At 51.0% G+C, this 15,101-nt stretch overlaps 1 protein-coding gene and 1 pseudogene across 2 annotated transcripts in view; one reads left to right on the plus strand and one right to left on the minus strand.

Annotated features, from left to right (window-relative positions):
• The window catches only part of CRYBG2 (crystallin beta-gamma domain containing 2), a 32,374-nt gene that overhangs the window by 15,668 nt on the left and 1,605 nt on the right, over positions 1–15,101 (plus strand). For both annotated transcript variants that reach the window (XM_055261541.2, XM_055261542.2), the window contains 12 exons: positions 60–186; positions 508–543; positions 890–1,026; positions 1,185–1,311; positions 1,583–1,722; positions 1,831–1,957; positions 2,192–2,224; positions 2,355–2,467; positions 6,623–6,752; positions 9,663–9,802; positions 10,203–10,326; positions 14,199–14,357. In XM_055261541.2, the coding sequence (XP_055117516.1) occupies positions 60–186; positions 508–543; positions 890–1,026; positions 1,185–1,311; positions 1,583–1,722; positions 1,831–1,957; positions 2,192–2,224; positions 2,355–2,467; positions 6,623–6,752; positions 9,663–9,802; positions 10,203–10,326; positions 14,199–14,357 (1,393 nt within the window). The remainder of the gene's footprint in view (positions 1–59; positions 187–507; positions 544–889; positions 1,027–1,184; positions 1,312–1,582; positions 1,723–1,830; positions 1,958–2,191; positions 2,225–2,354; positions 2,468–6,622; positions 6,753–9,662; positions 9,803–10,202; positions 10,327–14,198; positions 14,358–15,101) is intronic.
• Positions 11,468–11,820, minus strand: LOC129472112 (large ribosomal subunit protein eL34-like; annotated as a pseudogene).

Genomic DNA, 15,101 nt, shown 5'->3' on the forward strand with positions numbered 1-15,101 from the left:
ACCCGCCAATCTGTGTCCCTTGAAGTCTGGGGTGCAGCAGCCTCTCTGCCTTCCCCCAGGTGGCTACTGTACCCCAAACCATTATTTGAAGACACTCCCTACATCCTGGAACCTGGAGAGTACCCCACCTCGGAGGCCTGGGGCACATCGGACCCCAGCGTGGGCTCCCTGAAGCCCATGAGATTGGTAAAGAACAGGGCACACCCACAGGCCAGGAGGTCTAGGCTCTGCCCCTGGTCCTGCAAGGTCCTGCAAGGACCAAGTAGCTGGTCCTGCAGTCTGTGGGAAGGGATGGGGGATGAAGTGTAAAACAGCACCCCTTGGAGACTGATTCCTGGGAGCTTCTATTGGGAATGGGAGTGGGAGGAGAGGGAGGATTAACCTAAGAGGTGGGGGAAGAGGGAAGACATGGGGTTGGGGTTCTCAGGATCAGGAAAATCCTAGATCCCCAGCCCCATCTGTCTTTCCCATCTCTGAGCTGGTGTCTCAGCTCTGTCTCCTCTGCAGGGCTGCCCAAGTGTGGAGAAGCCAGGGGAGCCCAGGGTAAGAGTCTGGGCTTAAGAGCCAAAGAGGGCCTTTGGTGGTGGGGTGCAGGTGTTTGGTTATCGTGGTCTGGACAGGAAATCCAGAGAGGAGGGCACTGGGGGCCAGAATCTGGGTCTGGGGCGATGGGACCTGATGGGCTCACTGGGAACTGGCTTTTGATGTGTAAGAAGGTCAGAGGTCAGAGTAGAGATAGGAACTGGGTAAGGGGATAGAGTTTAGCAAGGAGGTGGGAGGACTAGGGGGTGCCACATTGGCTTGATGCTGGGCAGAGCCATTCCTGAGCTGGCTGGGTGTGTTTGGGTCCAGATGACTCCCCGCTATCCTGACAAACTCTTTCCTCCAGGCTGTGGTGTATGAGGCCCCAGGCTTTCAGGGCCGCAGCTGGGAAGTGAGCCGAGACATCTACAACCTTCAGCAGCCAGAGGACAGCCAGAGCCCCCACCTGGCCTCTGTGGGGTCCCTGAGAGTTCTCGGGGGCTGGTGAGAACTCAGGACCCTTCCTTCTATTTCATCACCTCTGGCCTTTACCCTTGGGAGTGGGGAGTGACCTGGGCTGCGTAGGGGTGGGGACAGCTGTCTCATTCATCCATGGGCCTCCTATGACTGAACCTGCCTGTCCATCCTCCTGCTTTTCCCAGCTGGGTGGGCTACGAGAAGGAGGGCTTCCGGGGCCACCAGTATCTGCTGGAGGAGGGGGAATACCCAGACTGGTCACACTGGGGAGGCTATGACGAGTTGCTGACCTCCCTCCGGGTCATCCGGACGGTAAGCAAATGCAGTTGGCCCATCCCTCTGCCTCTGGCCACAGCCAGACCTTCCCCAGTACAGTTTGTGGAGGGAAGAATTTATACCCCCTCTCCGTGTTCTCCCTGGAAGTGTTCCCGGAGGTCTAGCCTCTCTTCCCCGCTGCTCTTCTCCAGGCCGTACTGACAGCCTCACCCCTAATTCCCCGGGTGGGCTGTGACCCTGGGGTCTGGGCACTCCCAGGGGTTTCGGTTTGTGGGCGGGAGAGACCTGACTGTCCCTGGGGACCCAGGACTTCGGGGACCCAGCCGTCGTGCTATTTGAGGCCATGGACTTCGAGGGGCACGGCGTGGAGGTGAGCAAGGCATTGCCGGATGTGGAGCTGGTGCAACACGGCCCCAGCACACAGGCGATCCACGTGCTCAGCGGCGTGTAAGTGACCTGGGCTCCGGGAGCGGGGCGGGCCCCGGCGAGCCGGGGGCGGTTCCAGGAGAGGTGCAGGCTCCGTCCCAGCTGACCCGCGCCCCGCCCTTCTTGTAGGTGGGTGGCCTACCAGGAGGTGGGCTTCTCCGGGGAACAGTACGTGCTGGAGAAGGGCGTGTACCGTAACTGCGAGGACTGGGGCGCTGGCAACAGCACCCTCGCCTCGCTGCAGCCGGTCCTACAGGTGAGTGCCGGCCGCGGGGGGCGGGGCACCCCGGGGGCGGGGCCTGGAGTTCGGGTGCGCCCCGCCCCCACGCAGAGGTAGCGGGCTGGAGGACCCGCCTGGGCGCTTGGGGCGGGGCCTTGGAAGGGGGCGGGGCCGAGGGCGCGGCCGCGGGGTGGGCAGTACTGAAACCTAGAGGAGCCGAGGCTAGGGGCCGGCACCCTCCCTAATTCTCGATTCGGTCCCTCCCTTCAGGTCGGGGAGCACGATCTGCACTTTGTCTCAAAGGTAAGGTGGGGACTCCGCAGGGAGCCGCTGGGCTCACGTCTGTCCCCTCATTTCAAACCTCTCCCCTGCCCGCTGTTCTTGGCCCCACTCCATCGCCCTCCTTCCCCTCATCTCCCCTCTCTGCCTCCAGATTCAGCTTTTCTCCCGCCCCGACTTTCTGGGCGACCACTTCTCTTTCGAAGATGACCAGGCCGCTCTGCCCGCCTCTTTCCGACCTCAGTCCTGCCGGGTCCACGGCGGCAGGTGAGGACGTGGAGGGGTGGAGGGCCGGGGGCGCTGGGGCAGAGGCGGGGCTGCAGGAGGAGTCTTTCAACTGATTTCCTTCCTTTGGCTACCTTGGGATGAGCTGTTCTGTCTTGCGCAATTTTAAAACGAACAAAATAAAATAAGGTTTTAATGGAAAATGTAAAACTGTAGATTGTATAATACAAAGATAAATCTTGTTTCCTCTATCCGTGTGCTCTTTTAAATTTTCAGTGGAGTATTTTAAATCCCTGACCCAACGTAAAATTTCATGGGTACACACTTCAACGTGTGTCTCTAATATGAAAGAACATTTTCCCCACGTAGCCACAAGTCATTATCACATCTAATACAATTACTAACAATATGTTCATATTACCCAATACCCAGTCCGTGTTCAGATTTCTCCCATTGTCTCAAAAATGCCTTTGTGAAATTAACTTGTTTTTCTCAGCATCCAAATAAGGTCCTCGGGCCAGGTTTCCTCATGTTGGCCAGGCTGATCTCAAACTCCTGGGCTCAAGCTATCCGCCACCTCGGCCTTCCAAAGTGCTGGGATTACAGGCATGAGCCACCGTGCCCGGCCGACCCCAGTAGTTTTTTTTGTATGGTTTTGTTTTGTTTTGAGACAGAGTTTTGCTCTGTTGCCCAGGCTGGAGTGCAGTGGCGCGATCTCAGCTCACCGCAACCTCCGCCTCCCAGGTTCAAGCGATTCTCCTGCCTCAGCCTTCCCAAGTAGCTGGGATTATAGGCAAGGGCCACCAAGCCCGGCTAATTTTGTATTTTTAGTAGAGATGGGGTTTCTCCATGTGGGTCAGGCTGGTCTTGAATTCTCGACCTGAGGTGATCCACCCACCTCGGCCTCCCAAAGTGCTGGGATTACAGGCGTGAGCCACCGGGCTCTGCAACCCCAGTAGTTTTGATAACTTTCTTGATATAATAAGATACTCCAGGATCATTTTGTACATTTTTTCTTTTTGTTCCAAATCTAGAATTGGCTATTTGCCAAGGAACCCTAGTTCCTTTTAGTGGCAAATGGTAGAGACCAAAATCTGCATGCTAGGTGTTTCAAAGTTATAATGCCCTTATTACAACCAATAGTGAAAACCACTGAATGCTGTTGGGAGTTTCCTGTTTTTGTGTGTGTGTGTGTGTGTGTTTGTTTGTTTGTTTGTTTTTTGAGATGGAGTCTCGCTCTGTCACCCAGACTGGAGTGCAGTGGCGCTGTCTCGGCTCACTGCAACCTCCACCTCCTGGGTTCAAGCAATTCTCCTGCTTCAGCCTCCCGAGTAGCTGGGATTACAGGTGTGCATCAGCATGCCCAGCTAATTTTTGTTTTTTTAGTAGAGATGGGGTTTCATGATGTTGGTCAGGCTGGTCTCAAACTCTTGACCTCGTGATCCGCCCCCCTCGGCCTCCCAAAGTGCTGGGATTACAGGCATGAGCCACCGTAGCTGGCCTCTTGTGGTTCTTTTTGTCCTCAAGATATTCACCTATACCCTATTTGTTATGTATTCGTTCAAATTACTGTGTCTTAAGCACATTTGAAATAATACTTTTGTGTGTGTGGTTATGTCACCAACCTAATATACAATTAGGTTCATTAAATTAATTTATTTTCAGTTTTAAGGAATATTTTTCATTTTTATCTATTTCTGGATTTGTTTTTGTTTTTGTTTGAGACAGGGTCTCACTTTCTCATTCAGGCTGGAGTGCAGTGGTGTGAACACAGCCCATTGCAGCCTTGACCTCCTGGGCTCAAGGGATCCTCCTACTTCAGCCTCCTGAGAAGCTGGGACCATAGGTGCACGCCACCGCGCCCGGCTAATTTTTCAACTTTTTTTGTAGAGATGGGGGTCTCACTTTGTTACTCAGGCTGGTTTCAAACTTCTGGGCTCAAGCAATCCTCCCTTCTTGGTCTCCCAAAGTGTTGGGATTACAGGTATGAGCCACTGCACCTGGCCCTAATTCTATTTTCCTATCAATAATTACCATGAAGTTGGGCACGGTGGCTCATGCCTGTAATCCCAGCATTTTGGGAGGCTGAGGCAGGAGTCCAGGAGTTCAAGAACCACCTGGGCAACATAAGGAGACCCTGTTTCGACAAAAACATTTTTAATTAGTTGGGTGTGGTGTCAGGCACCTATAGTACTATCTACTCAGGAGGCTGAGATGGGAGGACTGTTTGAGCCCAGGAGTTGGAGGCTGCAGTAAGCTATGATCACACCACTGCACTCCAGCCTGGGCAACAGAGTGAGATCTTATCTCTAAAATAATAATTATTACATGAAATATTTACATGGTTCCTGCCTTAGCTCAGGCTGCTATCACAAAATACCATACTCTGTGTGGTTTAAATAAGAGAAATTTATTCTGTCACAGTTCTGGAGACTAGGAAATTCAAGATCAAGGTGCTGGCCACTTCACTTGCCCAGTGGGCCTTTCTTCCTGGCTTGCAGAAGGCCATATTCTTGCTGTGTTCTCATGTAGTGAAGAGAGAGAGTGTGAGCTCCCATCTCTTCCTCTTCTTTTTTTTTTTTGAGGTGGAGTTTCACTCTTGTTGCCTAGGCTAGAGTGCAATGGCGCAATCTCGGCTCACTGAAACCTCTGCCTCCCGGGTTCAAGCAACTCTCCTGCCTCAGCCTCTCGAGTAGCTGGGATTATAGGCATGCACCACCCCACCCGGCTAATTTTTGTATTTTTAGTAGAGATGGGGTTTCTTCATGTTGGTCAGGCTGGCCTCGAACTCCCGACCTCAGGTGATCTGCCCACCTCGGCCTCCCAAAGTGTTGGGATTACAGGCATGAGCCACCGCACCCGGCCTCTTCCTCTTCTTTTAAGGACACTAATCCCATCATGGGGTCTCACCCTCATGACCCCCTTTAAACCGAATTACCTCCTAAAGGCCCCACCTCTGAATGACATTACATTGAGGGTTATGGCTTTAGCATATGATTTTGGGAGGACACAGACATTCAGCCTATAACAGTTCCAAAGCCAATAGCTTTCATCTCTGTCCCTGCCAATTTTTTCTCTCTCTCCCCCTGTTAGAAATCATTGTTTTTTTTTTTTTTTTTTGGTGTTTGGCATATTCATCCACTGGCTTTTTGTTGTTGTTGTTGTTAAGATATAAGCAAATATACACTCACAAATTTCCATATAACAATAGAAACCAAATATTTATATTTTGTTTTCCTTCTCCATTTTCTTACACAAAAGGGAGCATACTATAACCGGGTTAATATAATAAAAAAAAAACCACTAAATTGTACACTTTAAAAGTGTGAATTTTGGCCAGGTGCGGTGGCTCATACCTGTAATCCCAGCACTCTGGGAGGCCAAGGTGGGTGGATCACCTGAGGTCAGGAGCTCGAGACCAGCCTGGCCAACATGGTGAAACCCCATCTCTACTAAAAATACAAAATTAGCTGGGCATGGTGGCGCGTGCTTGTAGTCCTAGCTACTCGGGAGGCTGTTGCAGGAGAATTGCTTGAACCCAGGAGACGGAGGTTATGGTGAGCTGAGATCGTGCCATTGCACTCCAACCTGGGCAACAATAGGGAAACTCTGTCTCAACAACAACAACAACAACAAAAAGTGTGAATTTTATGGCATGTGAATTATATCTTAGTTTTTTAAAGGAAGTTTGCTATAAACACTGTTATGCACCTGCTTTTTTCATCTGTTTAGAGATCACTTTATATCCCCTTAAGAGCTCTTTTTCATTCCACTTAACTGCTGCATTATATTCCACTTTTTCTTAATTTATTCAGCCAATCCCCTATTGATGGACATCTGGGCTGCTTCCCCTCTTTTCTACTGCAGAAGTGCCATAATGAATAGCCCCCTGCATGTGTTATTTCATGTTTTCAAAGGGTGTCCTTGGGATGGATTCCTAGGTATGAGATTGCTGAGCAATTACTCATGGAGTTTTGCCTAATATTGCCAAATTCCCCTCCATAGGGGCACTATGATTTCATTTAGTCTTTTCTTAGGTCCGACCTCATTCCCTGCTGCTGTAGTGCCTGTTCATCCCATCTCCCCTGGGACAGTGGATCATGATCAATCTGCATTCCCTCTTCTGTATCTCAGGGGAACCTGGGCAGGCCAAGGACAGGTAGGCTCAGACACCCTCCATTTCTTCCCCTTCCCCAGCTGGATCCTGTTTGATGAGAAGAACTTCGAGGGTGACCAGCACATTCTCTCTGAGGGCGAGTTCCCCACTCTCACGGCCATGGGCTGCCTAGCCTCCACAGTCCTGGGCTCTCTCCAGAAGGTATCCCTGGTGAGTTTCCATGTCTGGTTCCAGGCAATCCCAGAAGCAGAAGTTGCTGCTGTGGGAGTTCTGGACACAGAACCTGTGTGCTGGTGCAGGGGTTGATGCCAGTGTTTTCAGAACCGCCCCAGGTCCCCTTGACTCTGGGGCTGTAAAGCCAGTTTAGTTTGCTAGCTCTTCATTGAGCACCCACTGAGAGAGGACCTGGGGACATGGAAAGAAATCAGACACAGCCCTGCCTGTAAGGAACCCATGGTCCCATAGATGTAAAGATTATATGCAGAGTGGTGCATCCAGATACAGAAGTGGTGCGGGGACGGTGGGACTAACACTCACGGCTGGGTGGGGCAGGGGCCAGTGCTGCCAAGGTGATGTTCCACACAGGGAAGAGTGACAGGACCAGCTAGAAAGATGGCCGTGCCTGCCGCAGACCAATGAGAAGGGGCAAGGCAGTGGGGTTGCTGCTACAATGATCCAGAATGAATTGTGATGTCCTCCACCTAGGAAGAGATGGATGGAAGTGACGGGGCCACAATAAGGGGCTAGCATCTGTAGGACTTGGTGACTTACTGTGTGGCCAGTGGGGGCAGTACCCAGTCAGAACAGGTGATGCTTACTGAGTGCATAGTATGTACCAGGTGGTGTTTAAAAGGCTTCCCACCAGCCAGGCACGGTGGCTCATGCCTGTAATCCCAGCACTTTGAGAGGCCGAGGTGGGTGGATCACCTGAGGTGAGGAGTTCGAGACCAGCTTGGCCAACATGGTGAAACCCCATCTCTACTAAAAATACAAAAATTAGGCCGGGCGCGGTGGCTCACGCTTGTAATCCCAGCACTTTGGGAGGCCGAGGCGGGCGGATCACGAGGTCAGGAGATCGAGACCACGGTGAAACCCCGTCTCTACTAAAAAATACAAAAAATTAGCCGGGCGTGGTGGCGGGCGCCTGTAGTCCCAGCTACTCGGAGAGGCTGAGGCAGGAGAATGGCGTGAACCCGGGAGGCGAAGCTTGCAGTGAGCCGACGTTGCGCCACTGCACTCCAGCCTGGGCGACAGAGCGAGACTCCGTCTCAAAAAAAAAAAAAAAAAAAAAAAAAAAAAATACAAAAATTAGCCAGGTGTGGTGGTGCATGTCTGTAATCCTAGCTACTTGGGAGGCTGAGACAGGAGATTCGCTTGAACCCAGGAGGCAGAGGTTACGGTGAGCCCAGATAGCGCCACTGTACTCCAGCCTGGGTGACAGAACAAGACTCCATCTCAAAAAAAAAGGCTTGCCACGTATGCTAAAGCCTTTTAATCTTCTCCACAACGCTGAGAGGTGTGTTACCATTATTATCTCCCTTTTCCAGATGTGGAAACTAAGCCACAGGCTCCAGGTCACACAGTTGATAACAGGCAAAGCCAGGCTCTCCCCCAGACAGCTGGTTCTGGGGTCCAAGTCCCCTGCAATGACACATTGGGCTCTGAAGACAAATAAACCTGGTTCTGAAGCCCAGCTTTAGGGCCCTGAGCAAGCGATTTACCCTCTCCAGACTGTTTCCTCCCTATTAAGTGGGGGATAATAATAGCTTCTACCTTATAGGGTTGTTGAAGAGTTATCATGAGATCAGGTAAATCGCTTAGCATGACATGGCCTGTAGTAAACCCTGATGAATGTGAGCTGCTATTATTATCAGTATTATTATTGTTGTTATTGTTATCATGAAGATGAAAAGGAGAAATCTAGAACGAGGCCAGGTGTAGTGGCTTGTACCTATAATTCTAGCACTTTGGGTCAGGCGTGTTGGCTCATGCCTGTAGTTCCAGCACTTTGGGAAGCCAAGGCGGGCAGATCATGAGGTCAGGAGTTTGAGACCAGCCTGGCCAACATGATGAAACCCCGTCTCTACAAAAATTAGCCGGGCGTGATGGCACGTGCCTGTAATCCCAGCTACTTGGGAGGCTGAAGCAGGAGAATTGCTTGAACTTAAAAGGTGGAGGTTACAGTGAGCTGAGATTGCGCCACTGCACTCCAGCCTGGGTGACAGAGTGAGACTCTCTCAAAAAAATTAAGTAAATAAATTCTAGCACTTCAGGAGGCTAAGGCAGGAAGATCACTTGAGCCTAGGAGATTGAGACCTGCCTGGGCAACATGGTGAGACCCTGTCTCTACAAAAAATTAGCTGGGCATGGTAGCATGTGCCTGTAGTCCCAGCTACTCAGGAGGCTGAGGTGGGAGGATCGCTTTAGCCCAGGAAGTCGAGGCTGCAGTGAGCCGTGATTGCGCCACTGCACTCCAACCTGGACAACAGAGTGAGACCCTATCTCAAAAAAAAAAAAAAAAAAATCTAGGCTGGGCATAGTGGCTCACTCCTGTAATCCCAGCACTTTGGCAGGCCAAGGAGGGCAGATCACCTGAGGTCAGGAGTTTGAGACCAGCCAGACTAACATGGCAAAACCCCGTCTCCACTAAAAGTACAAAAATTAGCCGGCCGTGGTGGTGCGTGCCTGTAATCCCAGCTACTCAGGAGGCTGAGGCAGAAGAATTGTTTGAACACGGGAGGCAGAGGTTGCAGTGAGCCAATATCGCGCCACTGTACTGCAGCCTGGGCAACAAGAGCGAGACTCTGTCTCAAAAAAAAAGCCTAGAATAAGCCCCAGGTTTCCATCCTGGCTCAGAGTGCCAGGTTAGTTCTGAGAAGTGCTATTTACGGGAAAGGAGGTTTGAGGGGGAAACTGGGGACCCAGCCTAGCGCTTACTGCCTCTGAGAATCGGGAGCACTTGGCTGGCGGCGTCCAAGAGTCAGGGGCCCTGCAGAACTGAGCTCAGGAGGGAAGAAGTCCTGACATACAGATCTGGAAGTCGGGGTGTCTGGGATTGTGGGGCTGCGTCTGGGACTTGGGCTCTCAGAGCCTCACCCTTCTCTGTCTCCTGGGCCCCAGCACTTTTCAGAGCCTTCGATTTTCCTGTATGGACTCGAGTGCTTCGAGGGGAAGGAGATCGAGCTCAGCGGGGAGGTGCGGAGCCTGCAAGCCGAGGGCTTCAACAACCATGTGCTGTCCGTGCGGATCAAGGGGGGCATGTGAGTGCTGAGGGGAGGCACGGGTGCGGGGCTGCTGGTGGGGATGAGTCACGGCAAGACGGAGATCCTGGGGGTCTCTGGCCTCTTTCCCCTCCCCACTTTTCCCCCACTCCCCTCCTAGCCAGGAAGGAGGGAGAAGTGCACACTGAGAAGGGTCACTGGCTCTCAGGGCTTAGACCCCAGCTTGGTGGGCTTCTCAGGATCCTACTTTACCCTGAAAACCCCAAATCTACTTCCCAGCCTCCCTCTCTGCCCTGGGAACCCTATTCCAGGCAGAGGAATCCCTGCATGGGAGAAGAGGGGGTGGAGAACGTTTTGGCATCTGTGTCTCCTCCTCCACCTGTCTGTCTGTCTGTGTGTCTGTGCTCTTCTCTGTGTCCCTGACACCTGCTGGGCCCAGTTGGGTGCTATGTGAACACAGTGACTTCCGGGGCCGCCAGTGGCTGGTGGGAAGCTGCGAGATCACCAACTGGCTGACCTACAGCGGCACCCAGAGGGTGGGCTCCCTCTACCCCATCAAGCAGGTGGGTAGCGTGGCTGGAGCTGAGCGTGTCTGGGCAGGCCTTTCTGGATGAGTGTCTAGCTGTGTGTTTCCCAAACACAGCATTTGTGTACTTTTGTCACAACTTTTGTCACATCATCATTCCTCTTGAGCTATTGTCTACTTAATATTTTTCTCTACATTAACTCTCTTTTTAAAAGTCTTTTAATTAATTTTTATTTCTCAAAGAAGCTTTTTTTTTTCTTTTTCTTTTTTGAGACAGAGTCTTGCTCTGTCACAAAGGCTGGAGCACAGTGGCAACATCCCGGCTCACTGCAACCTCCACCTCCTGGATTTAAGTGCTTCTTGTGCCTCAGTCTCCCAAGTAACTGGGACCATAGGCACGTGCCACCACACCCAGCTAATTTTTGTATTTTTAGTAGAGGCAGGGTTTCACCATGTTGACCAGGCTGGTCCCGAACTCCTGACCTCAAGTGATCTACCTGCCTCGGCCGCCCAAAGTGCTGGGATTACAGATGTAAGCCACCATGCCCAGCCCTTTTTTTTTTTTTTTTTTGAGATGGAGTTATGCTCTTGTTGCCCAGGTTGGAGTGCAATGGCACGATCTCGGCTCACTGCAACCTCTGCCTCCCAGGTTCAAGTGATTCTCCTACCTCATCCTCTGACGTAGTTGGGATTACAAGTATGTGCCACCACATCTGGCTAATTTTTGGGGTTTTTTGTTTTTTGTTTTTTGAGACGGAATCTCGCACTGTCACCTGGGCTGAAGTGCAATGGCGTGATCTTGGCTCACTGCAACCTCTGCCCCCTGGGTTCAAGCAATTCTCCTGCCTCAGACTCCCAAGTAGCTGGGATTACAGGTGTCTGCCACCACAACTGGCTAATTTTTTGTATTTTTAGTAGAGACGGGGTTTCACTGTGTTGGCCAGGTTGGTCTCGAACGCCTGACCTTGTGATCTGCCCACTTCGGCCTCCCAGAGTGCTGGGATTACAGGCATGAGCCACTGCGCCCGGCTAATTTTTGTATTTTTAGTAGAGATGGGGTTTCATCATGTCGGCCAGGTTGGTGTTGAACTCTTGACCTCACGTGATCTGCCCACCTTGGCCTCCCAAAGTGTTGGGATTACAGGCATGAACCACTGTGCCCAGCCCCAGCCCAGTTTTTATTTAGCTTTCTGAGTCTGTGCTTATACCTTCAACACTTTCATAACGATTTTCAGCTGCTGCATAAGGAAAGCCGGCTTGATCCCGTCACAAACATATTTAGCATACCTGGAACCACCGTAGGCCCTCCTGACATGTTTTTTGTTTTGGACAATCTCATAAGAACTTTAGACCTCACAGCATGAACCCCTTGAAGCCTGCCTGGGCACACGCCACATGCAGATTTTGGTGCTTTCCCAACTTTGTTTGTATGAAGGTCAACAATTCTATTACCAGGGGCTCAGGACAGCCTAGTTTTGTTAGAGGCTGTACCGTAGGAAAGCCTATGACAATATGTCAAACGCTGGAACATTCTGAGTGCCTCTAGACAATATCCCCAGAAGAGGAAAAAGAAAAAAATCACATTTTTTTTTTTTTACTTTATCCTTGTCTTAAGGAATAATATCCATAAAGTCATGAGTTTGATGTGTATATATGATTTTCTTTTCTTTTCTTTTTTTTTTTTTTTTGAGACAGAGTCTCGTTCTGTCGCCCAGGCTGGAGTGCAGTGGCGCGATCTCGGCTTACCACAAGCTCCGCCTCCCGGGTTCACGCCATTCTCCTGCCTCAGCCTCCTGAGTAGCTGGGACTACAGGCACCCGCCACCACACCCGGCTAATTTTTTTGTATTTTTAGTAGAGACGGTGTTTCACCATGTTAGCCAGGATGGTCTCAATCTCCTGACCTCGTGATCTGCCCGTCTCAGCCTCCCAAAGTGCTGGGTTTACAGGCATGAGCCACCATGCCCGGCCTGATTTTTTTCTTAATAGATGTAATAAATATATTACCATTAATTTTTCAAAAATGAGTTTATAGGCTGGGTGTGGTGGCTCATGCCTGTAATTTTATCACTTTGGGAGGCTGAGGAGGGAGGGTTGCTTGAGCCCAGGAGTTCGAGACCAGCCTGGGCAACATGGCGAGACCCCGTCTCTATAAAAAATACAAAAGAAATGAGCTAGGTGTGATGGCTTGTGCTATAGTCCCAGCTACTCGGGAGGATCACCTGAGCCCGGGAGTTTGAGGCTGCAGTGAGCCATGATGGCTCCACTGGCACTCCAGCCTGGGTGACAGAGCGAGACCCTGTCTCAAAAAAAAAAAAAAAAGTTTAGCCACATAGGACTGAAAGTGATCTCATGGACCACCCACTGGTAGTAAGCATACCTCACTTGGGGAAGCACTGCCTGCATATGTGTTTCTGTGTGTCCGCGCCTGCATGTCTGAACATCAGTATCACTAATGCACATGTGCAGATAAATGGTAAGGCCATGGGCTCTGTGTGTATGTGTGTGTGCATGCATGTTCCCATCTGAGGGTATTTCTGTGCTCATCAGGTTATTTGTGTCCATGCATCTGTGTGCTCTGGTGATGACGTGTGTGTGTGTGTGTGTGTGTGTGTGTGTATCTGTGGGAGTGCATTCATTTTTTTATTTTTATTAATTTATTTATTTTTGAGATGGGGTCCTACTCTGTCACCCAGGCTGGAGTGCAGTGGTGTGATCTCGGCTCACTGCAACCTTCATCTCCTGGGTTCAAGTGATTCTCCTGCCTCAGCCTCCCGAGTAGCTGGGATTACAGGTGTGTGCCACCACGCCTGGCTAATTTTTTTGTATTTTTGGTAGAGACAGGGTTTTGCCATGTTGGCCAGGCTGACCTCGAACTCCTGACCTCAGGTGATCCACCCACCTTGGCCTCCCAAAATGCTGCTATTACAGGTGTGAGCCTCTGCGCCCGGCCAGGAGTGCATTTATGACTGCGCATGCTTGGACTTGTGACACCATTGACAATGTGTGTATCTTTCTATAAGGATATTTGTGTAGTTCTTGTATTCAAGACTCATAACATCATTGCTGGGAGAAATCTTGGAGATTATCTCCACCCCTCACATTTTACAGATGGGGAAATAAAGGCCCAGAGAAGTGGACACAGATTTGCTCTGCAATCTTGGGCAAGTACTGTACCTCCTTAGACCTTCGTTTCCTCATCTTTAAAATGAGGATAACACGTGTCATGGGTCTGTTTTGAGGATTGAAGATGATGTAGGTAAAACCCTTAGAACAGTGCTTGAGTGAGGCAGCTCTCAACACACGTTAGCTGTGATTATTGTTATTACTATTATTACTTTTGCTACCGTCTAAGAGCGCCAGCTGATTCATGGCAGAGCCATGTCTGATGTCTGACAGTCCAGTGTCCACCCCGTCAGGAACCCTCTTCAACACAGGTGTGTGTGCGTTTCTTTCTGTACGTGTGTGTGCACATCTGTATGCCCACACGCATCCACGCTTTTAGCGAGCAGAACGGCCTCGTATGGAGTAGGCTGCACGGATCTATGGTTAGAACATGTGAGTTGGATGGCTGCATGTATCCATGTGTTTGAGTCTTCTGTGAACTTCTGCGCCACCATGTGGACCAGAGGTATAGCTGTCAGTTTGTCCCTCTGCACACATCTGTGGGTATGTCTATGACCATGGAACTCTGTGTGTGTGTGTGTGTGTGTGTGTGTGTGTGTGGTACATGTGCTCTCCGTATTTGTGTGTAAAGAAGTGGTGACTTAGAAATAGAGTCAAGGGAAGTTTGGGAACAGGGCGGAGGGCTTGGGAGCCTGACATACTGGAGAGTCCAGAGTTGAGGGTACTGGGGGCCCAGGTCATCCCTCCCTGGCACCCCTGACTCTCAGCCTCTTTCTGCCACCAGCGCCGGGTTTATTTCCGCCTCTGGAATGCAGCACTGGGGGGATTCCTGGCAGTGCCAGACCACGTGGAGGACATGAAGGCAGGCCGTGTGGTGGTCTCCGACCCCCGAGCTGGAGGTAGCTGCATCTGGTACTACGAGGATGGGCTGCTGAAGAACCAGGTACTGACACAGGGGCTGGCACAGGGACAGCCTGGCCCTAGGCATTTGCAGGTCCACTCTGGGGAGACCCAGCCCAATCAGGAACACAGAGGGAGGCACACAGAAGCCGCGACCCTGGGGAGGGGGAGAGTGCAGACTGTGTCCCCCTCGGCAAGTCATGCTCTTCTCTGGGCCTCAGTCTGTAAAAACAAGAGCAATGAACTGGGTGCTTCTAAGGGACCTCCCAGCTCTGATGCCCATGACAGAACTTGAGCCCTATTAATAATGGTAGATTTGGCCAGGCGCAGTGGCTCATGCTTGTAATCCCAGCACTTTGGAAGGCCGAGGCAGGAGGATTGCTTGAGGACAGGAGTTTGAGGCCAAACAAAAAATTAACTGGGTGTGGTGGTGCATGCCTGTAGTCCCAGGTACTCAAGAGGCTGAGGTGGGAGGCTTGAGCCCAGGAGTTAGAGGCTGCAGTGAGCCAGGATTGCACCACTGCACTCCAGCCTTGGTGACAGCACAAGATCTGGTCTCAAAAAAAAAACAAATATAAAAATAAGAAGAAAGGTAGATTTACTCCACACACATTTCTTGAGCACCTACTATGTGCCAGGCTCTGTTCTAGATGCTGGGGATACAGCAGTTATAGACAGAATTGATACCTGCCCTCCTGAAGCTTATATCCTAGTGGGGAGAGATAGACAGAAATAACTTAAATGGGCAGAATGTCTGAGTGTCTTAGAGGATGAAAGTTCAATAGAG

The sequence above is a fragment of the Symphalangus syndactylus genome, chromosome 22 (assembly GCF_028878055.3).
Source record: "Symphalangus syndactylus isolate Jambi chromosome 22, NHGRI_mSymSyn1-v2.1_pri, whole genome shotgun sequence".
Lineage (NCBI taxonomy): Eukaryota > Metazoa > Chordata > Mammalia > Primates > Hylobatidae > Symphalangus > Symphalangus syndactylus.